The sequence below is a fragment of the Hippichthys cyanospilos genome, chromosome 20 (assembly GCF_059441005.1).
Source record: "Hippichthys cyanospilos isolate Australia breed blue-spotted pipefish chromosome 20, RoL_Hcya_1.0, whole genome shotgun sequence".
NCBI classification, from domain to species: Eukaryota; Metazoa; Chordata; class Actinopteri; order Syngnathiformes; family Syngnathidae; genus Hippichthys; species Hippichthys cyanospilos.
In genome coordinates, this window is record NC_142388.1 from 640852 (window position 1) to 664966 (window position 24115).

General features: G+C 46.8%; 2 protein-coding genes and 1 non-coding gene across 9 annotated transcripts in view; 1 reads left to right on the forward strand and 2 right to left on the reverse strand.

Annotated features, from left to right (window-relative positions):
• Window positions 1–2421, forward strand: part of ptk2bb (protein tyrosine kinase 2 beta, b) — a 12179-nt gene extending 9758 nt beyond the window's left edge. Inside the window, exons 26-30 of one of the 2 annotated variants that reach the window (XM_088402744.1) lie at window positions 38–62; window positions 502–536; window positions 619–753; window positions 1038–1118; window positions 1913–2421. In XM_088402744.1, coding sequence (XP_088258870.1) covers window positions 38–62; window positions 502–536; window positions 619–753; window positions 1038–1118; window positions 1913–2134 — 498 coding nt within the window. In that variant the 3' untranslated portion in view covers window positions 2135–2421. The remainder of the gene's footprint in view (window positions 1–37; window positions 63–501; window positions 537–618; window positions 754–1037; window positions 1119–1912) is intronic. The other variant, XM_088402745.1, reaches the window with a different exon arrangement.
• Window positions 1381–23058, reverse strand: chrna2b (cholinergic receptor, nicotinic, alpha 2b (neuronal)). 6 transcript variants are annotated; one of them, XM_088402747.1, is made up of 10 exons: window positions 22927–23058; window positions 22561–22644; window positions 18968–19128; window positions 6821–7067; window positions 4760–4911; window positions 4620–4664; window positions 4427–4536; window positions 3611–3671; window positions 2705–3535; window positions 1381–2616 (listed from the first exon to the last, which is right to left on the reverse strand). In XM_088402747.1, the coding sequence occupies exons 4-10, from the start codon at window positions 6900–6902 to the stop codon at window positions 2491–2493; spliced, it is 1407 nt and encodes a 468-aa protein (XP_088258873.1). In that variant the 5' UTR covers window positions 6903–7067; window positions 18968–19128; window positions 22561–22644; window positions 22927–23058; the 3' UTR covers window positions 1381–2490. The 6 variants fall into 6 exon arrangements, with proteins under 6 accessions (XP_088258873.1, XP_088258872.1, XP_088258875.1 ...); XM_088402746.1 differs by having other exon boundaries at window positions 2705–3671; XM_088402749.1 differs by lacking the exon at window positions 6821–7067 and adding an exon at window positions 15598–15893 and having other exon boundaries at window positions 2705–3671.
• A 418-nt stretch (window positions 23059–23476) lies between these two features.
• Window positions 23477–23559, reverse strand: trnal-cag (transfer RNA leucine (anticodon CAG)). The gene has a single exon. It is a non-coding gene; the product is annotated as a tRNA-Leu (tRNA).
• Between the last annotated feature and the right edge of the window lie 556 nt (window positions 23560–24115).

Here is a 24115-nt window from a genome sequence, read left to right on the forward strand (position 1 = left end):
AAACCCTCATGATTTTTCTTTTCTCCGTTCTTTGTAGTCTGAGCAAGCAGATGCTGACAATGGTACGTAAAAGAATCAAACATTCTGGTGTGCTCATCTTGGCCACCAGGGGGCAGTACGGGACAGACAGATGGACAGTACGAGTCACTGAGAGTTTGCGCTTCTCTCGACTTATCAGTATAGCACTTGTCAGTTTTTGGGAAGGATGAAACATACAAGAATGGATATCCATATTGTCTGTTCATATGTGTTGCCGCACCATTTGTATGTGAACAATCCATCATGTAAACTCATCAGCGCAGCATTAATATTTGGCATTCCTCTCCAAAGAATGACAGTCAGGTGATGCTTATTGTCTGTCTATATGAGTTGCTGCACCATCTGCGTGTGAATAAAATGAACCCACCCATGACAAAGTATACGTATATATAAGAGCTAGCATAGCCAAAGCAAATGTACTGTTGATGTGGTGTGCCTAACTAGGTGCCTTTTATCTTGCAGGTCCGCCGGTGAAGCCTCCTCGGCTCACGGCGCAGGTTATGAAAACCGCTCTTGCGTTATCATCAAACATGCTAGCTTGATTCTAATTGTTTCGTTTTTTTTTCCCCTTGAAATTAGCCGGCGCCCACCGCCGAGCTGGACCGTTCCGATGACAAGGTTTACCCGTGCGTGATGAACGTAGTGAAAGTGGTGGTGCAGCTGAAAAACGACATCGCCGAAATGCAGCCCGAGCAATACGTCACCGTGGTGCAGGTGAAATCCAAAAGACCGCTTCAATCCTCATATTTCTTCACTCGTGTGCTTGTAATGTTTTTTTTTGTCCAATCAGAGTTCAGAACTCTGTGTTGCCACGTCCTGGACTTTGGCTTAATTTCTGCTCTGTGATTGGTTGGCCCTAGCAAAACTTGCCATGACTAATTCGGACAAGCAAAAAAAACTGTGAAGATGCGAATGCATTAAAGAGACGGATGATGAATGGATGAGGTGATGAAATGCAAAGTGCGCTGAAAGTGACGCCGATGCCGTTGTGTCGCCAGTCGGTGGGGCTGGCCTTGCGGGAGCTCATCCGCAGCGTGGACGACATCCTGCCTACTCTGCACGAGTCGGTGCGAACAGAGGTACGCGCCGCAATGGCACCTCTTACATTTCGGCCTTTTTTTTTTTAATCATGCAATGAGAAAGGAAACATAAATAACTGGCATACGAATGATGTATTAAATTCATTTTTTTCTTTTTTTAAATGCAGAAAAAAAGACTTGGATAGCAAAGTATTAAAAAAAAGAAACTGGCTAAATGCTGCCTTGTTATATTAAATATTACTGCCTATGCTTCTACATTTTGGAGCAAATAAACAGCCATGTCCATTGAAAAAATGCAATGTGAAAGGTTTTTAGTCATTTATGAAATTCTCATCACACATATTGTACAGTCTTCTCACCCTCCAATAAACACCTGCTATCATATGCAGTCAATCAAATAACTAACCTACTGTACCATGTGGAACAGGAACAATAAATGGCTCACAATGACGCAACAGAAACGCTACCAAAAAAATGGATGCTAAATTCCTGTTTCTACTTTTTTTAAAACAGCCATTTCCATTGAATAAATGCAATATTAAAGGTTCCTAATCATTCATGAAAATCTCATGACATATACTTTTCCGTGAATAGACGCCTCCCTCCAATAAACACCTGTTATATGAGAAGCAGTTGATTGAATATCGGTCCTAGTGTGTGGAATGGCAATGACCGACACCTGAAACAAACGCTACTAAAAAAAAAACCGGATGCCTCCTTCTAAAAATAAACAGCTTGCGGTATTTGAGTGCCTCCCGTCCACCGTTCGAGGAGGTAGCGGGGACGACGTACGGAAACGTGATGGTACTTTGTGGGGGTTTTTTTTGGTCCAGATCGAGGGCACGCAGAAGCTCCTGAACAACGACATGGCGGAGCTGATCAGCAAGATGCGGCTGGCGCAGCAGAACGCCATCACCTCGCTGCGCGACGAGTGCCGCAAGCAGATGCTGGCGGCGGCGCACAGCCTGGCCGTGGACAGCAAGAACATGCTGGACGCCGTGGACCAGGCCCGGGTGCGCGCCAACCTGGCCCGGCCCGTACAGACGCTTCCATAGACTGTCGCCACCTGTCTTTTGTTTTTCTTTTGAATGCGCCGCGCGTTTACCGCCTGATTCCACTAGGGAATAAAATCATCCAAGATTTTTAAAAAAAAAAGGTTATATTTGTATGGAGGGCTGAAAGTGCCAAAATTAAATGAATTAAAGTACCATTAAATCATTAAGTAAAACTGTAAGTAATTAATTAAATACATCAATTTTTCATGCCTTAAATTACTAATTACATTCGATACGTGAATAATTATTGATCCATTCAATGGATTATTAATGATTAAAGAATGAAGGTAACAGTAATAAATACGGGATGGGCGACAGGCCAGCACGGGCAAGGCTAAGGGGGCGACTGACCGCAACTAAATCATGCCGGCCAGCCAAGGAGGCAGGAAGAGGCCCACGGTGCCCAGCAGGCACACCAGGATGAACATCCACAGGAAGATGCGGTCGATCACCATGGCGACGTACTTCCAGTCTTCTTTCACCTGGATGCAAACGGCCGTTTAGTTTGCGTGCAGTCGTACGTTTGCCTGTGACATTTCGGCGTAACGACCCCCGATCTCCGCCACTCACGCTAAAGTCGGCGTCCTCGGCCCCGAGGTGCCGGGCGATGTAGTGCACGCCCTCCAGGGCGCGGAGCACGGCGGGCGAGAGCGGGAAGCCGGCGTCCTCGGCGAGGCGGTCCCCGGCGGGGGGCGGCGGCGGCGGGGAGGGCGGGCGGAAGGAGCGGTAGGAGGCCAGGGCCCCCAGCTCCAGCTCCTCGCGGCCCCAGCCGGCCGAAGTGCTGACGGCGGCGCGGGCGGGGCAGCGGCGGCGCCCGGCGCGGCGGGCCTGGGGCGGCGGCCGCCTCATGAAGAGCCAGCCGGGCACCAGGTCCAGGAAGAGGGCGCGCACCCAGCGCGGCATGCGGCGGGTGCCGGGCGAGCGGTGGTGCACGTTGAGCACGAAGACGGTGACCACGATGGAGAGGGTGACGAAGATCATGGTGAAGAGCAGGTACTCGCCGATGAGCGGGATGACCAGCGAGGTGGACGGGATGATCTCGGTGATGAGCAGCAGGAAGACGGTGAGCGAGAGCAGCACCGAGATGCACAGCGTGATCTTCTCGCCGCAGTCGGACGGCAGGTAGAAGACCAGCACGGTCAGGCAGGAGATGAGCAGGCAGGGCACGATCAGGTTGATGGTGTAGAAGAGCGGCAGGCGGCGGATGATGAAGAAGTAGGTGATGTCCGGGTAGATCTCGTGGCAGCAGTCGTACTTCTTGGTGTTGTAGGTGCCCGCCGCCTTGACGATGGCCCACTCGCCGCTCTCCCAGTAGTCGGCCAGGTCCACCGAGGCCTGGGGCCGCTCCAGGTCGATCTTGGCCTTGTCGTAGGTCCACGACCCGAACTTCATCTTGCAGTTCTGCTGGTCGAAGGGGAAGAAGGTCACGTCGATGCTGCACGAGCTCTTGTAGATGGCCGGCGGCGCCCAGCGCACCGCCCCCGTGTGGAACAGCTGCGCCTTGGTCATGTGGGTCACCGCAAACTCCCCGTCCGCGCTGGCCGCCGGAGAGAGAAACGTTTCAGGAAATGCCGCTCGGGAAGCCGTCAAGCCCGTTGCTTCCCGATTCTAATATTGCGAATTGGGGAAAAGGGAAACCTCTCCCGCCCCTCCGCTTCGAAATTCTTGCATTTTCATACTTCGCCGCGAGATGGCGCTGAATCCCGCGCGTTGCCACTTCCTGCGTTTTGCGGAGGCTTTCGTAAAGACTGCGTCGCGCCTCAAGCTTCTTTGGACGTTTTTCTTCGATTTTGATGCCCGTACGTTGGTCATTTCTTGCTAGAGCTGCTCTTAGGGAGGCTTCTCGATTGTCCACACGCGTGACCGTTCATTTCCATCATTTTCTACGCCGTGTCTTAATAGAACAGATAACAATTCCTAGACGTGCTCACTAAAGGAAAGCCGGCTCATTGATAGGGAAAGCTGAACATTTTTGCTTTCGAGAAAATGACTTTATCATCGCAAAATTTGATACCGGATTCTACCACTGTTTCATTTCGGATACGAAAGGAGGATTCTTTTTGAATCACTTTGCCGGTCTGTCTCTCCGGCATAACGTCCAATCCGTTTTCCAACCGTCTGCATGAAGGCAGCATTCTGCATGCGTTCCTTTGTTCGCCACTAGAGGGAGCCACAGCACGTAATTTAAACTACGTCCCGGACTGTGATTCGTATATCGTTGAAAATATTATTTACAATAGCCGTTACAAAATAACGCACAGCACTCGAGCTCCGCCAGCTTTCTCTACTCACTTATTGTAGAGGACAATGTCCGGGACCCAAATGAGTTGGGACGGAACTCTGATGGATGTCACGTTGTCGTAATCCGACGGCCGCCAGCGAAGCTTGTAGTCGTTCCACTCCTTTCCATCAAGCCCCCCCAAATAAATGATATATATTTTTGTCTTGAAGAGAAGTCATAAAAAAATGGTGAATTTCCTCCCACCTGTTTAAGCCAAACGTTAGTCGTCATCATTTGGTTCTTCTCGTCCTACCAAACAGGAAGTGACGCGTCAGCCAAAATATTAGGCACACCCACCGATAACAGTGATTTTTTTTTTTCTTTTTCTTTTCGCCTGGCCTCACCACGTCGATGAGCTGCGCGATGGACAGCCCGAACTTGACGATGACCACGTCGGAGATGTTGGGAACGGGTCTGGACCACTTGTTGTAGCCGGCAAAGAGCTTCTTGAAGAGCTGGTCCTCGGCGTGAGAGTGCGTCTGCTCGTGACACGCCACTGGCGTCGCGAGGGGGAAAAAAAAGGGAAAACACAGCACGAACGGTGACGTCAAGCCTTCACCCCCACAACGGCGCAGATAGCCCCTTTCCGACCGCGCGCAAAAATTCTGTCATCGGGATCACAAACAGGAACATCTAGCGTTCACAGCCACAACGAGGACTTTCCCGAGGCCCCGCGTCAACCCAAAATTGATTTAGTGAAAGCAATTTTGCTTGAGCAGTCAAGGCCACGCTTTGACCTGAGCGCGGGTGAGTGACCAGACGGGGGAGGGGGAGGGGGAGGGGGAGGGGGAGGGCGGGGGAGGCGGTTGCCAGAGCCCGGGGGCCCGGCGGCAAATCCGGCACCTGCATGCAAATGAGCGCAGGTGATTTATGGGCCGTGCTAACGGCCTCGCCGGAGGGCTTTTAACAGGCGGCGGGCCAAACAAGCGCCGCTTAGCCATCATCTGAATTCATAAAGGCCTCGCCTGCCCACGTCCCGCACGCTCCTTTTCACGCTTGTACTGGTATAAGTAGCGTCAATTTCTGACCATAACTTTCCCCAGGACAGCGTAAAGTATGGTTTTTTAATATAAACTGCAATTTTACTCGCCACCGGGGGGAACTCTCCACTACTAATCACAATCATGCTTGTTACGTTTGTGTCGGTGCAGTATTCCAAGCCCTTTCCTCAATTTTTTCTTTCAAAGTGAAATGACTTTTTGAACCTCACCTGCACAAAGCATTTTGGAGTTCATTGCCATTTGTGTCTTGAATTATGTTTGTAGACAGCGCAGATGACAAATCATCTGCTTTCTATCCCGCTGATGACGGAAATGTGCGTCACTACGATTTGTGTTCCATTTCATTTGCTCTTAATTTGAAAAGAAAAATGAACAGTTCCTGTCACGGCATGAAAATTCGCCCATCGCTGCAAAAAGCCCGTCGATATCTCCGATACGGTCCCGAGTGCCGGTGCCGGGCCGGGGGTCCTCGTACCCCCATTTGAGATGTGCTGTACTTGGGCACGCTCACTTTTGTCTTCCTTCTTCAGCGCCAAACAAACGCAACACTGCGAGGCGCAGTCAGCGGCTTCTCCAGCCGGAGCATTGCGATGGGGAAAACGGGATTGCCCCACGCCTTCCGCAGTAAAAAGTACCATTAAAAAGATTTTTATACAACCCAATTTCACCTTTTTTCATATATTTTATTATTATTTTGAATATTATATTTATTTATATGTATTCTATAATAATATATTGTTTATATATTATTAAGCAGCGCTACCAGTTTTATTTTTTTAAATAAACATGTATATTTTGAAATATATATATTTTTAGCAGCAGTCCCAGTTTGATTCTACAATGAAAATAAAGTAATTCTATTCCAATTGGACTGCTTAAGGTGAATTATCTTTAAAAAAAAATAAACGATAATTCCCAGTGCTCAACCTAATGTCACGCCATGTCAAAAAACTGGAGCTCCCAACTTTTTAAACTGAAAAACACTATTTCATATTTTGTAATCTAGTTTTTTTTCAGCATTGGTTGGTCAAAAACCTTTCAAATTTAAATAGGGATTGACACATTGTTGTATTTGATGTTTTTTTCAGTTTCAGTAAAAAGTCAAATTGATTTATATTGTTTTTCTCCTGCTAATGATACAATTTTAGCTATACTTATATATTGTTGTAGTCACTGCGGAGAGCGGGAAGCAAAATGTTTTCTATTTCCTGGGAGGGGGGGCTTTTGCAAAAAAGAATGGATAAGCACATTACCTTATTGCCAAGGAATGGGGATTCGAAAAAGTGCTGAAAAATGTGATGGGGCATCCCCACTCGCTCATGCGGCTTTTTTGAACGTAGAGAACAAGGGTCTAAATTCAGCAAAAGTTGAGCAAGTGCGCAAAACGGGACGGCGTCGGCGTACCTGCCTGACAGAAGAGCAGTGAGCAGCAGCGGAGCCAGTTGGCGGCGGCGGCGGCGGCGCTCGGCCGTTTCTTGGGCTCCATGGCCGCGCGGGGACGAGGACCGGGCGAGGGGAGGGGAGGGGGCGCCCCGCCGCTATCTGGGACCGTCTCGGCCCCCGCAAAACATTTTGCCGCAACTTTTTACGCGCGGCCGTCCAGGCACCTTCTGCAAATGCTTGACCGGGGGGCGAAGGATTTCGGTCGCTACTGAGGAAAAAAAAAGCGATTTTTCATGCATAGGTGAGAGGAGGAAAACGTGGAATGGGCTGCCCGCACTTTGGTGGGAACCCGAGTGACGACCGTACGTCCCCAACTCAGCCTGAGCGTCCGCTGCCTTCGCGGACACGCCTCCTTCTCTCTCTCTCTCTCGCTCGCTCGCTCGCTCTCTCTCCTCACACGAGGAGGTTTTTCTATTGTACTGGGGACAACCATAATTACCCTCTAATAAAATCCGATCCAAACCAGAGACTCCAAAATCAAGTCTTGAACCTCAAAAAGAGGTCTGATCTTGTAGGGTCCAACAGAGCAAAAGGTCCCCAAGAAGACAGGAAAACCTGGGATTTCCTCCCAATGCGCAAAACAAGGACACACGCACACGCGGCCTCAAATAACAACCCCAGCCACTACTGTCGCTTCTATTCTATGTGCCTTATAATGCGGTGCGCCCTATATATGAAAACACTTTTCAAATAGGATTATAAGGCACGCCTTCAATCAATGTCCCAAAATTTTAGTCAGTTCATGTGGCTGAAGAAATTTTGCTTTCACGCAAAAAAAAAGCACAAAGATACAAAAAGGTTATCATGCGCCTGGTTTCATTCAGTGCGGGAAAAGTCCCAGCTCTCATGTGCCGACACGTTAGAATTAAAGGCCAGCGGATACATTTATGCTCAAGCACAAATCCTTTTGCAAGCGTCCAATTGAATGCGCGGCAAGCGAGGTGGGTCCTCTCGCTTGGGGGGGCTGCAGCCTATTTAGTATCGTCTATTACGGCCGTTTACAATGGCTACCGACTACTTCGTTGTGCCATTTAAAGGGCTGGTCCACTCTTTTAGCGGGAAAAATTCAGATTTGGTCTCGAACTTTATCAGCGCCAGCAATTTTCGTTCACTCCTTTAGCAATTATTTTGTGTAAAGAAATCCGAATGTTTTGGGCGGGCCTTATCGGGAGGAGAAATGAGGCCAATATCATAGCGGGAGGATTTATTGCGGATCCCCGACATTTTTTTTCCGGAAAAGCTTGAGCTTGAGTGCCGTCACGACTCTTCTGCGTCCCGTCCGACACGTTATTGTCATGCGCAAGCTCCCAGGTTGAAGATGCCGCCGCCCACTTTGGACAGGCGTGTCCGTGAAGGCGCCATCTGGGACTCATTTGTCACTGTCAACCAACAGTTGCGTTGAATGCCTCCATGAATATTCCATGTCCGCAACATGTTTTGCTTCGCATTTGACTTTTTTTTCAATAACTTTTCAATTGTGTTGACCGTAACTTAAAGACAGAAATACAAAAAAAAAATCCAAGTGATACTGTCCACGGGAAAAACAAGACGGATTCTGCTCCGCGAGAAGATTTGGTAAAGCATAAATTGAGCTGAATTTTTTAATACGGTAACGCTTTAGTGCGTTTTGTGCGATTAATGGTGAAAAGCCGCGTGAATGCCGGTACCCGATTTTTCAGTGGTAAAATCACGCAGAAGGTCACAAACGCACAAACAAAGCCCCCGCAAGAGGAAGGAAAAACTCCAAAAGCCCACGTGGGGAAACGAAGAAACCTTCAGAAGGGGCCGCGGGTGGGAGGAACCCCCTTCCAAAAAATGCGTCCCATTAAGCGCTACGTGTCCAGCGCAAAGATATTGGAGTGTCGGTGCTCGCTCACCTGTTGCAAAGGCCCTTTCGGCCAGTAGCGCGAGAGCGGACAAATCGGGTTTGGCCGCGCCCGCCCGAGGCTAACAAGCGTTCGCGGACCGCTTAATGATTCGGCGAACGAGGCGCCGGCCGGCAAATGACGTGCCGCGCTGTCGAAATAAATCTTAATGTCCTTTTTCATCTATTTTGTTTTTGTGTATTTTCATATTGCAGAAATAACGCATCGCTAATGAGAAAAAAATGCCCTGCTTGGGGCCACCTTTTGATGATCTCACAGAGATTCGCTTTTTTTCTCCCTCACTCGCTTCGGTTCAACTTATGCAAATGATGTCATTGTTTATTAACAGTTACTCCGTTCTAACCCCCCCCCCAAAAAAAAAAAAAAATCGCAATGGGTTTTAGCAATATCACTCTAACACGTTTGACTCATACAGCATGAACTAAGTTAACTCAGTAGTCTGCAGTCATATTCTTCACTCTGCACAGGAGATGAAGGAGAGATGAGTATAGTTAGATTGTCCCTCTACATGTGTTGCGGAACCCTTTGTGGTCAAATATCATGTTGTTTTAGTGTCAAACAAGCGGAATGACTGCGCGCGAGTCGATGCCCCGCGACGTGTCGTTCGTACCGCATGAGCTCATACGGCAAGTTCCCGCAAGTTTGCTCGGATAGCACGCGCGTCAGCGGAATTATTTTCATCCCACTTTTGCATTCGTAGAAAATATGACAAGCGAGAAGGCATTTAATGAAGGCGCTTACATTTCCCCGACGTCAGGTCCGCAGAAGACGATGAGCGTATATTGATTTTGGCGTAAAAGCGGGCAATATAAATAATGCGTTTGATCGGAAATGAAATTGGATTCCCGGGCTGTCGGAAGCAAGATGAGGCGCTTGTTGGGAGCTTATGAGTGGCGCGCGAATTCAACCCATGCTTAGCTAAGCGCATTTGAATTACGTGAGCCCGACTCAACGGAATGTTCTCTAGGTATTTTTTGTCTTTGACTCGGTATCGGGGTTTTCTCTTCTTTTCTGTTTGGGGCTTTTGTTGCTGTTTTAATTGTCTTTCCCGTTTCCTTTCAGTTCTTGTTATTCGCCTTGAAATTAGCGTTAAGGTTGCGGTTTGAAAAAGAAAAAAACATCTGTATTACACAAAAATAAATACGTAACCGCTTGATCAATTTTAGGTGCTTTTCAAAACTCAAAGTCTCAGGCCCTTGCACCTTTCGATTTTTCTGTCCCTTAGAAAACATTTTTGGACACCCCCAAACTTCAAATATATGCAACGGATTTACGGGTCGCAAGCGTAGTTTTTAGTGCATGTTTAGGGTGGGCGGCCCTCGGGCCGTAGTTTGGACACCGCAGCTCTCCGCGAATGGGAGTTCAAGGTCCAAGTTGCGCTTTGGAGAGAAGCCGCGCCCGGGCCGCGGCGTAATCAAGGCGCCTGATGGCGCTGTCGATGGGCCGGCAAGTGGCATCTTCGAAATCAGCCGCCACCTGGTCGCCGCGCTACCTTTGGAGATAACCGATTCTTTCCGCTTTTGCCACACCGCGCCGCTGCAGATGAGCTCCCCGCACACACACACACACACGCTCCGCTTCTTAAGACCCGTTTGGCTTCGGGGAAAATAAAATAGATACGGAACTGGGGAGGGTGGGGGGGGGGACGGATGCTCCGCCGTCATGGAGAGGCATAAAGGAACACGGCGGGAACAGCAAGTCATACACCATCGCGCCGCGATAAAATGACTGTCAAAATATGTAGAAGGAAATTTAGAGGCCTTTTTCACCACGGCGCCAACTGCTGGATACAGGGGAGCACTGCATCAATTGCACGGGCAGTATGACTGCGTTGAATACGCTCGAAAAAAAGGCCAACATAAAAAAGCAAAATGAGTTTGCTCAAATTGGATTGAAAGATTAGCTTGATTACAAAGATTAGCTCTAACATTAGTTAGATAGCTGAGATTTGACGCACAGAATGACAGATAGAATATCGCAAAAAAAAAAGAGAAATCAAACAATAAGGAAAAAGTCGGTTGTCTGCTTTTCTTAGGGGGGATTTGACAGCTGCTTTTTTTCTGTTCAACTAGAATAATTGCGTGTTCTTTTGCACATTTGGGAATTTTCTGCGGTAGCGGCGATCAACATTTGCAAGAAATGACGGAGCAAAATAGGTCAGCTTTGGCAACGTTTGGACAAGCCCTGTCAAAACATATCCCCTCGACGAGCTGCTTTGCTGCTGCCGTTTCTTTCAAGGAGACATATTGAGCGTGTATATATATATATATATATATATTTTTTTTTTCTTTTTTTAACAATTTAAAGCGGTTCCCGGGTAGCTTAATAGCTCTTCTGTGACACATTTTGTCAAAACACCCCAAGGATCCACAATTACAGCACATTTCCTGTCCCATGCCCGAAAGGGAGCGCCAGTAGCGTCGCGCGTTCTGTCCGGCTTTTGTTACCATGACGACCAGAGGCTAACCCCGAGCGCTTGTTGCTTACCACAGCGGCTTCTACTTAGGATATCAGAACCCCGTGTTTGAAATGAAGCCCCCAAAAAGCAAAACACTTTCACTCCTGCGGGAAGCTCATCACGAAACGCTCCACCTAATCGCTGACGCTCATGCGACGCGCCGTTTAAATATAGACGCTTGGGCCACGTGTCGCCCTGACCCAAGCCGTGTCACCGGCTGCTTTTGCAACACGATAGGAACGGCGAGGTGTCGCCGAGCCCGGACCTTGACCGAGAAGGTCATGCCGGGGCAAAAATATTTGCTCCAACATGACATGTAAGGAGGAGGAGAAACTAATATATATATATATATATATATATATATATATATATATATATATATATATATATATATATATATATATATATATATACACACACACACACACACACACACACACAATTTTTCTCGTTATAAGGGTTCATCTGAAGGAAGGCAGCAGCGGAGCGAAGAGGAAGGAGAGAGGAAGGCACCTGGCGCTGAGGGTGGCCATGAAAGGGCAAACTAATAGCGGTCACAGGTACAAGATTGGTTCAGGCAGACAAAAGGAGGCATGTTAAATGGACTAATATGCATGCTGATTTAGCCTAGAAGGTGTCCTTTTTCATTTTCCTTGGGACCTCATTGGAATGCAAAAGGATTTTTTTTCATGCAAACGCCACCATCGAAAATTGTCTCTATCATTGAAAATTAGTTATGTCGAGAGCACCTCATACACAGCGGCGTCTTGAGACAGCCGACTTATGAATTTCTCGCACATAGATTGGTCATTATAGCATTTTGCATTGTGTTAGCATTTAGCTAGCGGAAGGCCAAGATATCTGCGAATGGCACAGCACACAAAGCGGGAGGGGGATGCCCTTTTTAAGTTTCCTAACGTTTGTAAATGTGTTGCAGGGGAAGCTGGACGCTAGCTAGATCCGGAGACACGGGGGCGCTCCGGCACATTTCCGCCACGCGCGTCAGCTCTTCGGGGCGGCCGATTCAATTTTAGAGCAGGCTGCGCCTTTTTCCTGGAGATCTTATCCTTGCGTATTAGCTCCCGCCGCAGTAACGTCTTGTGTGGAAATTCCATTCGCCGGGCTGACGGCTGCAAACCCGCTTCATTTGGTGAACAAATCTTCCATTTGTTTGAATTGAAAATTGTCCTTATTTTGAACATTGCTACTTTGAGATACGGGACAACAACACAAGTGTCTTACTAGTAAGCAAGTGTGCTGCGTTAGCAACGTTACTAATCCGCTGGAGGACGGACGTCAGTCGGCCGTTGCGGTCGGAATGGCACGATTTTCAATTTTTAAAAAGCCGGCGCAATTTTGGCTATTTACGGCAAAATGAACTTGCGTCACTCGCATCCGTAAGTTAACCCTAACTCATGGATATGAACCCCGACAAATATGAAGAGCTTGGGAAGATGAGATTTATTCCGTTTTGCTAAAGCTTTGACACGGTTAACGCAGAAAGGGGTATCTGCTTGAATTTGTTTTTTCCTACGCAAGACTTCTGTTTGCAGTGGTTGGAATCAGTGTCAAAGTGAGTGATCCATGATCAGCGTAACCTCAGGCCGACTCATTTCCTGCTGCTTGCCCCGCATAATGAGGTCTGGGTTTTTTTTTTTTCGAAGCGATCCAGGCGTCTGGAGTGGGGCCAGAAGCCTCATCCGCCGTTTAAAAAAAATGGCCAAAGGCTTTATTTATTTGAATTTGTTTTTCTAGAAGACGGGCAGCACGGTCAAGTGTTTATCACCCAGTGGTTTATCGCTGGCCCTCCTTGGAAATGGGTTAGGGGTTGTGCGTGAAGGGGCTCACATCAATCAAGTTCAGTGGGAAGGCTTATCTGCTGCGAAGCACGACGGCGTCGCCTTCAGGACCAACCGGAAGGCGACGTTTTCAAGATGCTCCAAAGCAGGTCAAGCCAACCCAATTAAATCCGGGGGGGTGACTGGAAAGGGTTTGGACTTGGGATGTAAGGAGGAGCCTCCGTAGCTAAATAATGGCGTTCCGCAAGGCTCCGTTCCGCGTCCGTACATTTTTTACATTTTACTCTCCACAAATGTCACTAATTGTTGGCTGTTAACATCTCAGGATGCAGGCCGGTGCCCTGCGGTCAGGGGATCTGGATTCGGGCGTTTGTTTTTCACTGAGGAAGCTCTGGCAATTTCTCTTTTCGAGAGTGACAGGCGGACTAAAGTGAACGGCAATCATGTCAAAGCCAAAAGCTAAGCAGAGCTCCAGAGTTGCTGGAGGTGCGGATCAGCTTCTGGCGACGGCACCCAAAGCACACAACGCTCCGCCATAGCGCGTTACGTTGTATCATTGGCCTGCCAAATGAACTTCACAGACATGCCGACATACAGAGAAGAGCAAAGTGAAGTCAGACAGGAAAGGAGTCTGACGCAAAGCTCCCATGAGTTCACTCACCGAGTCTGTACGCTCTAATGAAGTATCCACATGGCTAATTGGGGCTAAATTAAGTTTCGGGAGTCTGCCTCCTTCCTGTTGCAAGCGCTCGTGTTTTCCAAACTCATTTTCAAAGCTCGTCGATACAAAAACAACCGGGGCCAAGACGCCCGCAATATCCCTCATTATATGGATATTTTCTACGCCCGCGGTACGTGACGCGGCGGCTCTATACGAGCGGGATTTAGCGCCTCGTAAATCTGCTTACGCGAAACGAGAAGGACGAGGCGGCAACTCACGTGCGACGCGCCGCTTATGACGGGGAGCCGTAAACAACCCCCCTGACCGAGGAGCCATCTCCGGGGTCTCGTCCGCGCGCATATTTCAAAGCGCGATCGATGTCTGGGGCCGCCCCGCTCATCGCTGCCGCTTGGGATTAGACGACCGGCGGAAATAATTCATCCCTCCGGTCTTTTGCCGTCTTCTGCCCGAACGTGAGCAGCGGACTTCAAACCGAGCGGGCGGATGCGCCGCTCGCGTTTAAACGAAGCTCCTTAATCGACTCCAACAAAGACCGGTTTAACCTCAAATGCTCCGGTTTTCAGGTCAATCTCACACCTCAAATGCTTCAAGATCGACCCATTTCTTACCGACTTTGCCCGTCGGGGCTTTTACGGTGCCGTGAGCAAACAAATGAAGGCGTCGGGCCGATATCGTCAACGGGGACGCGTGACTGTCGTGCGGCTGGGTATTAATGACAAAGAGAGAAGTCATTTGTAGCACTGTCATGCCTCCTCCCTCCGCTCAGGTCATGAATTTCTAAAATGTTAAAAATAGAGCTTTGTTGTATTTTTTTATATTTGACTCTTTTCTTACACATATACATGTTAGACATATTAATAATCATATTTTTTTTTTAGTTCAATGTTAACAATTTTTGGGATTTGCTGGAAAGCAGCCCGTCGAGCAGTCCAAGGATAGACGGCCATGCTAATTTGACCAGTCTGGGGAAGCGCGCTCCATTCACGTCAGTTCGTGTCATAACAATCGGAGGTCGTAAAACAAGCCGCCAGCTGAAAATTGCTTGCTCGTTTTTACAACGTATTGCGATAGTACAACATTCTGCAGCCCGTTTAGAGCAGCCAACTAGTCTTCCCGAAATTTCATCTCCGTTAAATCAATGACTTTTTGCTCATAAAAATGTAATAACTGACAATACGTATTATTTAAAAAATCCCTTTATGATGCCCACCCCAAGCAGAAGCAGAAGCAGAAGCAGAAGCAGAAGCGAGTGAGCGGCTTGTCGGACAAGATAAAGGAAGCAACCTTGATTGGTTGGCAGCAGCCGCTCATCATCTGTTAGCGTGTGACAGCTCATCTCTTTGCACGTCACATCAATTACTCCCCCGACGTTGTTATTACTATTACTATTATGAATGGGCTTGACCGGGCCCGGTCCAGGAAGCGGCGGCTACTGGCTTCCCTTTTCAATGCCCGTCACCGTCGTTGCTTTTCATCACCCCCCCCCCCCCCCCCCCCAAAACAAAAAAAAATAAAAATCGGCGTATTAATAGCACGCAAGGTATACGAACGCGCGCCGATGTTTGAACTCGACAGTCACATGATGTTGGTGACCCAATCCGGTTGGGATAACAATAAGGACGGCGGATGATTGAAGGAGCACCTAATTATCAATTAGCTTGAATCCGTCACGGAAGCTTTGACGAATTTCACGGCCGTCCAGCGACGCGTTAAGCGTGACCGAGCGCCATCTTTTTGACTCCAGGAGCCGTCGCGGGCTGGATTCGGCGTGGGGCAAAAGGCCGCTCGAGGGTCTTACGGTCTGCTTGCTGTTCTTTCACGTTCTGGTTTTTGGTCCGTTGTTCATGTTAGTTCAGGTTTCCGTTTCCCTTCATAGTGTGATTGCGTCTACCTGTCCCCGTTATCCTGCTTACCTTGCGTCGGCCGATCAGCTCCCCGTACCAATTGTGTCTTGTCCAGGTGTTCCTTGTCGTCTCGTCACTTTTGAGTGTATTTAGTTTCCTGCGTCCTCTCGGTTTGTGTGGGGCCGTTGTCAAATTTTCGCCGTGGACGTTGCCTCGTCCTCGTGAGTTACAGTATATTCCTGTCTTTTTCTGAATTTTGAGTTCAGGCTTTAGTTTAGTTGTAAGTTTATTTCTACATTTTAATGTTGTATACAGTCCCCTTGCCTCAGGTCTCCCTGCATTTGGTCCCGCGACAGTCCACCGCTCTGCCAGGACATAAGAGGACATTTATTTTGGCGGTATTTTAGCCAAGAGATGGCACACTTCTAGTAGACCGAGAACTAAGCGGCTGTACCATTTTGGACTTTGACATGCTGTCACCATCTGGGTGAAATTTCAGCTCCTTGGTGTCTTCTAGCAAGACTTACCCTTTGATGTCAAGAATAACTGTTGAGAACCACTGAATTCCAACTATCACAGCTGGTATGAAGACGAGAGAGCCGACGTTAGCCCAATTGTGATGTTGAATGAAAAACGGCAACCCCACATATGACAACTTATTTCCCAGCAAAAAATATATCTCAAGTACACCGTGGTCTTTGATTACAAAGTGAACAATCTGGCCAAAAGTGGCGGGGCGCCGCGGGCCGCAGCGGACCGCTTTATGATGGCGGCAGATGTCGCTTTCAAAGCACCGGCGAGTTGAGGGAGAGCGCCATCTGCTTGGCGCCTTTCCCTCTCAAAATAATCCATATGTTCCGGAGATTCTGTGCAAAAAAATGCATCTAACTCCAACAAATGTTTGGAGCATCTTTTAAAGGGCACGTATGAGATTTTAAACTTTCCATGGTTAAATATACGCATGCAAAAGATGAAATCCAACCACATGGTTCTGTTTAAAAGCAAGCTTCCGCTACCACACGCATGACAACTATTTATGTAGCTAGAATAAGATGGGCCGGACAGATAAGTGGCTTCAAGACACTGCGTGTTGTAAATTTACCGTATTTCTCAGAGTACGCGTCGAGTTTCAGGTGGGTCGATTTATATCCGCGTAACTCAAAACAGACCACGTTTTTCCACTTATCTGTGTTTGAATAACATGAATTTGAATGTGAAAAAAGTAATATGTCATTTACAAGGCTTAATGGTTCAATGAATATTCTAAATATAGCACGCATCCGTTTTGGGATGCGGAACATTGCGAAAACGCACAATTTGCCTCTGTTGTCAACAACAAGGCCGCGTGGATCATTTGTCGGGTCGACTTTGACGAATTATGAAAAGGAAAAGGCGGCTTGGCTCGTCTCCTGGTGTCCGCAAATTCCGAGTCATTTTTTCATAATGATTTGAGCAATTGAAAAGTGCCGCGGAGTCTTCCATCGTGCGATTGAACGCGCCGTTGCGGACTCTCCGCGCCATTTGCTTCATCCGCGCCCTTATGCGGATCGCGCATTTTTCTGGCTGGCGCCGGCGAGTCGGAGAAAAGGAGCAGCGATCGGCGAGGCAAAGATAAAGCAAAAGTTTGAAAGGGAGAAATGCGTCTGTCCGGTTGGACTGGGCTTTGGAGGCATAATGAAGGAATTTGGGCAGAAGCCCCGTCAGCGCCAATAAAGCGGCTGAAAATGAAGTCTTTCATCTTGGACACACTAACTGCTCTTTGCTACCTTTCATCATGAGTGTGAGACTTTCCCAACAGCGCCTTTTTCCAGAAAAATATGTCAGCAAATTAATCAGCACCTTAATATGACACGGGAATAAATCAAAGTTTCTTATTGTATGGCAAAAAAAGATACTGCTGTGTTAGAAATCATTAGTATGATAACGGCAGTTTTTTTGTTTTTTTAACTGCCTCAAGATTCAAGTAATCAACTATTCGGAGAAGTCTGGAGTCCCCCGTGTGTCAATACACAGCTCTCACTGACGCGCGTCGCTATCAAATCGGTCCCCGTCCCAAAAGTTCTGCACGAGGGTCAATTCTTTTCTACCGATGCTAATTGTCCAGCTGTGTGCTCCCGACCCTTCGCATTTCTCCGGTAAAACGTAGGAGCTAATCAATGAAAGCTTGCTGTTTACTTGGCCGACCGGGTGCGAAAACTCTACTCGTCGGCTCCGGGACCGAAACCAGACTAAAAGACGGCGCCTTTCGATCAAACCAAAGGCATCGTCTACATCGGCAAATAAAAAAAGGCCAATTTTTAAAAAGAGCCGGGAATGACTTTGACGCGATCGGCTTGCGGGCTCACGCGACGAAGCAAATCCGTCGCCGGGGCAAGTAAAGCCCGGCGCGTTGATCGCCTCGTCGGGCCGGCTGCCCTTTTCAAAGCGGCTTTAGAAAGCGGGGGCCCCGCCCCGTCCGGGGAATTCCGCGCCGTTCTTCGCAAAGACCCTTGCGGGGAATCGGCGGCCGCGACGGGGATTACGGAAAGATAAAGCGGCAATAAGTCCTGGCGCGGGGGCGGACGCCCCAGACGTTGACATTTATCAAGGCCGCGCACGCCGCCTTCGGATAAAGCTCAACAAAAGACAGCTCGGCGCCGTACGCGGACCCGTAATCGGCTTGACCGCTGGCAGTGCTGTGAAAAAGTCTCGCTTTCAACAGCCGCTAATGAAGGCTTTTCGTTTTTGCTCCGTATAACAAAAGGGAGCAAAATATGACTGACTTATCAAGCCGCGTTCTTTCAAATCATTAAACGGCGATCGCCGATTCCTTCTTTTAACCTTCTCGGCATTGGCGGGGTGTCCGAACGACGGCGCGGGGGCCATATGCGGCCAGCATCCGCATTTTGTGCCCCTCGGCCTATGCTGAAAATACAAAGCTATTTTAAAAAGTCCGAAAAAGTATGATGGCGTTGATCAGGAGCGTGAAAACAAATCTACTTTTTTACTTGGTCAAAAGGCCTCGATGTAGCGTTTTTCAAAATAACTACATTTCATAGACGAGGTGCGTGATTGCTTGTTTTATTCATTTTCGCAGCGTTTAATCGGTTAGACGTCTTACGTCTTTTTTTTCAAGGTTGAAGTGCGCCTCACGGTGGACATTCGTGGAAGCGTGGCCATGTTGGGCAATACGCTCCCACTAGTGCTTGCAGAGTTTACTCGACAAGCCGGCTCTGATAAAAATTGTGGCGATTGGGTTTTTTTATATTTTGAATTCAGAATGGATATATTCTAATTGTACACTTAATCCCCTTCAAATTCAAACGATGTTGTCGTTCATCTTCCAATTTTGAATCTGCAGGCTATTCAGCACGGCGGCGACAAGCCACTTTCCGAAAGAATAAGTATGAGGATTCTTTTGTATTGATTAGAAGAAAAAAAAAGCAGTAGTTCCTCTTACCGTCTGATGCGATGCGCTTCTTTGATTGCGATTTTTCCCGACGCGGCGCGGCAGCCGCAGGGTCGTAAATCGCAGGCGGGACACAAATCCTTTGGCATCCCTCGTAAATCCTCACAAGTGGAAAAGTGTGCGAGCTGTCTTGCGCATGCACCAATGTCTAACTGCAGATTACAAAGAAGAATGAAAAAAACATTTTATGGGAGGCAAAAATGGTCAAATATTGCGATGCTTAAAATTTTCTGCAAAAGACCTTCAATAACCGAGGTGTAATATTGTGACAAAAAATGTAATTTAGGGAAAAAAAGCAGTCAGCTAATGTAATGATAATGCACAGAAAACATGTAATTTCCTGAGGAAAAAAAACGTGTAATATTGCGAGATATTTACGCCGTCAAAATTACTCAATCGGAATTCATCAACAACTATTTTAATAATTGAGTAATTGTTTAAATTGAAACAAGTTATTATTCCATTTCTGTAGTCTTTCGTGATGGTAGATTTGTGTTTAATCGAAATAAGGCATTTGCAAACATCCGAAAAACGTTAAACCGAACCGGGAGCTCTTCGATTAACAACATTTGATGAAAATTTGGGGGAGCAAATGAGAATAAACTATCCTTGTGTAACTAATAGAGTGAGTGTGTGTCTTTTTCTTGAAATCTCCTTTGTATTGAAGAGAATGCTTTTCATGATGACATTTTTAATGTGGTCTGATCACTTTTTTTTGTTGTTAAATATTTCAAATGAACAGTGTGAAACGATGGCGGAGAAAAGCCAGCGGGCAAGCTTCCATTCCGCCGGGCGCCGAGCGGAGCTAACCTCGTCATGTGGTCATTTAGCGCACGCGCCGCCTCTAATTTGGTTTGCGCCCTTAAAGCCAACGAGCCGCAATCGCCTGCCTTTTTCCTCTGATTGCATCACGTTGATTTGGCCCACTCGTTGCAGCCGCTTCCTAATGGACTGTCTTGATGACGGCCCGGCCCCGAAGCCGAAGCCTTCGGGCGGCCGTTGCGTAGACAACACATACAGTAGCTATAAAAGCGCGACGTTGGAAGTGATAAAAGGAGTGCGCTCACATCATAGGGAGTCCAAACTACGACCTGGGGACCGTTTGCGGTGCTCCGCCCATTTTTAAACAGGCGGCGAGGTGTCCTAAAAATGACATTTTAGAGAGATATATATGTGTGCATGTGTGTGTTTGAGCGACAGGTTCTGGCAATTATTTCCAAAGCTCTATAAAATAAATAAATAATAAAACAAGCGTTAACCACCTCTGCGCCACCGCCATGATATAAGAGGCATTTACGTGCACACGTGAGCAAATAGCGCCCCACCCGCGCAGCTCTATCAACCTACGCAAAGGTCACCGCCAATTAATCTCGCATGCACGTCAACAAAATTTGTGTCGCACAGGTGAAAATCCCCACTAAGACACTATGTAAAAAACATTTCGCTCTTTGAGTGCGGTAACGAGCATACATGTCAAGCCCGTGTTTTAACGGGGGGGTGTTTGATGCTACCCGCTGTAAATGTTCAAAATCTTCAGTGGCTAAAATGTTCAGTCGTTTGATAATGAAATAAGGCAGGAACGACAGTGAACATAAACCGGAAAAAGTAGCGAAAAAAAACCCTAGAAACTAAACTTAAGTCACGGGGAACAGCAGGGAGACTGCCACAAGATGACTGGGGAGCATGAGGAACGAGGAGGAAAACGAGGTGAATTCAACGGCGACATGGGACTACCGAGAAAAGAGAGTGACCCGACAAATAACTGAAACGAAACTAGGGCTTGAATACAAGAAGACTTACAGTATAAGGGAAACACCTTGGATGGGAACAAGAGGCAGGGGAAACCGATTGGATGATTGGGGGGCGGGAACACGCGGACAACATGAAAGGAAAAAAACATCATCACTGGCGGACAACAATTATTTCACATGATGACAATTCTTGCAAGGAGCGGGTTAATCCATGAATTTTGACGCCTCTACTCTCAGATAATTGTTGAAAAACAAAAATCTAGATTTTGAAAAATGTCCTTAATTTGCAAAAAAAAAAAAAAAAAAAAACAAGAATTCCTGTCACCTCTGTGGTAGGACAACTTTCAGCGGATGACGAGCTTGTTCCTGGAGCCAATCGAGGCGCCCCAAGAGTAAGCAGAAGATTTCAGCGAGGCGTCCAAGATGGCGTCACCAGCGGCCTCGCCAATTTGACCCCATAAAAGCACCCAATGCGTTTCAATTTGCATTTAAGTGGCTTAATGGCTGTTGCGGGTTTACCTGGCGTCACCCCCCCCCACCGCTCCCAAAACCGCGGCATCGGCGCTCTTAGCCCGACGCGCTCCAATTAGAATACGAGGCAAGAAAGAAAAGCCGGCGTCTAATTATGAGCCCGCCGCATCGGGAGTTTGCCGCATGAATAATTCAACGTCGGCGTTCATTAGCCACGCTGATCAAATGTTATCAAATAGATGATCCGATAACCAACTATAAATATTGTGGCATTTTGCTTTGCTTTCGAGTAGAGTCAGTAATATTCTTCCGGTGAATTAGTGGCCTCGACATACCTAAAACCTATATAATGTTATACTGAAAAAGGTATAGAATCGGGATTAAAAAAATAAAAAAAGATTACTTTGACGCCATCTTGTGGCCTCGTGGTGCCAATGAAATAAGACCGGGTAATAAGTTGAATTCATTGGTCTTTTTAAAAGTCAACAATTCAACGTCCAGCGTCAACGTTGCACGGACAGACTACCGATGAAAACCTGTTTTATTACGTTGCGGTTTTACTGTCTCGGTTTTGTTTTGCTGTGATGCTCATTTCCGCTTGAAAGTCGGGAAGCTACTTTCGAAATTTGGATCGCTAGCATGCTAACAAAATGTTTCCGGTCTCATGTTGGTTTTGTTTTTGGAATTAACAATCGATTCAAAAATCTAAATAATAGCAGAAATGTGCATCCTTTTCGAATCATTCAATCCTAAAGACAGTACATTATTGATTTTACATTTGCCAGGTACTTTTTCTTTTTTAACTTCATTTTTTTTTAAATATGTTTGGCTAAGGAAGGGTCCCAGGACGTACGTTTGACACCCCTTACCTAGGTAATCAATTCTTCAATTCATTAAGAACCAGCTATTTTTAGCCCTACTTTAGCCAAACACATCAACATTGTGGGAATATTTAAAGAAATATAAAAACGTATCTTTGGGTTTGAATGAGTTATTTGAAGTATGAGTGTTTTAGTTACAAAACAAATTATATAAACTAGTAAGTCAAGGCACCACTTTATTGTTGAGGGAAAAAAAAATCTCTCAAAGGCTAAAACGAGACACCGTAATAAATGTTCCAGTTACATAAAACAGCTTCCATTGTTTCAACTGTGCGAACGATATTGCATAGCGGCCCACTGGAGCACTTTGCGCTAATGAAAAAGTGACACGTTAGGACGTGATGGATAGACAGGGCGCAACCTTCTGGCATGCTTCGAAACAACAACAATGAGGGAATTTCCGCTGTCAGGTCCACTCTGGCCCCCCCCCAAAAAAAAGCCATCATCAAAAATGGCTGGAGATGTGATTGATGTCACTGACCTTTCACCTGCAAGTGATGCAAATTCTCCTGGGTAAAGAAAAGCAACACGGCAAGAGGAAGCATCCAGCCTTTGCTGATGAAATCTGCAAAACATGCATAATTAACTTTTTAATTGCACACTCCAAGTGTATATCAGAGTTTGGCATCTCTTTTAATATTTCACACTGCTTGAACCGATAGCAAAATCCAACAGTATGGTATGATATGATCATCTTTTTTTTTTAATCCAAACATATGCTAATTCTTTATCCTGTGCTTAACCAATTTGTGATGTCCCTCGATTTTAAAGTTTGAATATATTTAGCATCTTAGACACCGTCACAACAGTTTGCCAAGAAAACGGAGCTGGTATAACACGCACCTACCTTTATTGTTATAATTATTGTTAGGTAAAACCGGTATTTGAAAAAAAAAAAACAGAACTACAAAGCAAGCTAAAAAATAGACTAAATTTAATTCGAACACTTAAACACAGCGGCTCACATTGTGCATTTCCGGGTTATCTCTGTAGCGATTGGTCAAATTTATAAAATAGGCGGGATTATTCAATGTTCCACATTGTGGAACAGCTGAGAAAAAAGTTGCTAATAAGCAATGAAGGGGAGGAAGTCAGAGCAATACAAAAAGTTGTTTTTTGTCCAAAAAAAGTGAACATTTTCATTCGAACGCACGGTTGGTCGCGTTTCTGGGTAATATTGACGCCAGCGCAAAACAAAAAACTCTTCCGAAATTGAGCCATTTATAAAATGGGCGGAATTAATCACGACTATTGTGGATTGAGAAGAAGCAATTAAGGAGAATGATGTAGAACAATACATCAAAGTTCGACTTTTGTGCTGAAAACGTGATGTGTTAAAACCACCCTTAGGACATTTGGCTTCAAAAGCTCTCGCTTTGGTGAGAAGAAAAAACATTTGTCAGAAGTGGGATTCGAACCCACGCCTACAGAGTAGACTACGACCTGAACGTAGCGCCTTAGACCGCTCGGCCATCCTGACGTGGGGGTCTCGCTCACTGGGTAGCATATTGTCAAGTTAACACCAGACTGAGCTTGTGCATTTTCTTTCTTTTTCATCCGTGTAGCGTGTTGACAGCTCAAATACTGCACGGTACTTCTACATGAGCGGACGCGCAGCATTTTTATTTACTCGAGCGGAGGGACTGGACACGACGGGCCATATTGACCGCTAGCCTGATAAGAGCACACAAATCAGCGGTTCGCCAGCCTCAATATTGACCACGCTGTCTACAGGAGCAAAGATTCACGATCCGCCCTTGCTACGCCTCTGCAAAGACGAAAAATAAGACTGTCACAGGCATTTTGCCGTGTGCATGCTACAGACCGCACCATCCGTTTCTAACTGTTCACTCCAAGTTCTATGTGGGGAAAAAAAATCTCATAAACAACCGAGACGGATCAATTGAGCTTACATTAGTGGGCGTTGACCGTTCTGTTCCACAGAACTTCGGTGTTCATTCTTTCGCTGAAATGCATCTTATGGAGGCTCACGTGTCGTGCAAACAGCCGCATGAGATGAAAACAAAACTAAAATA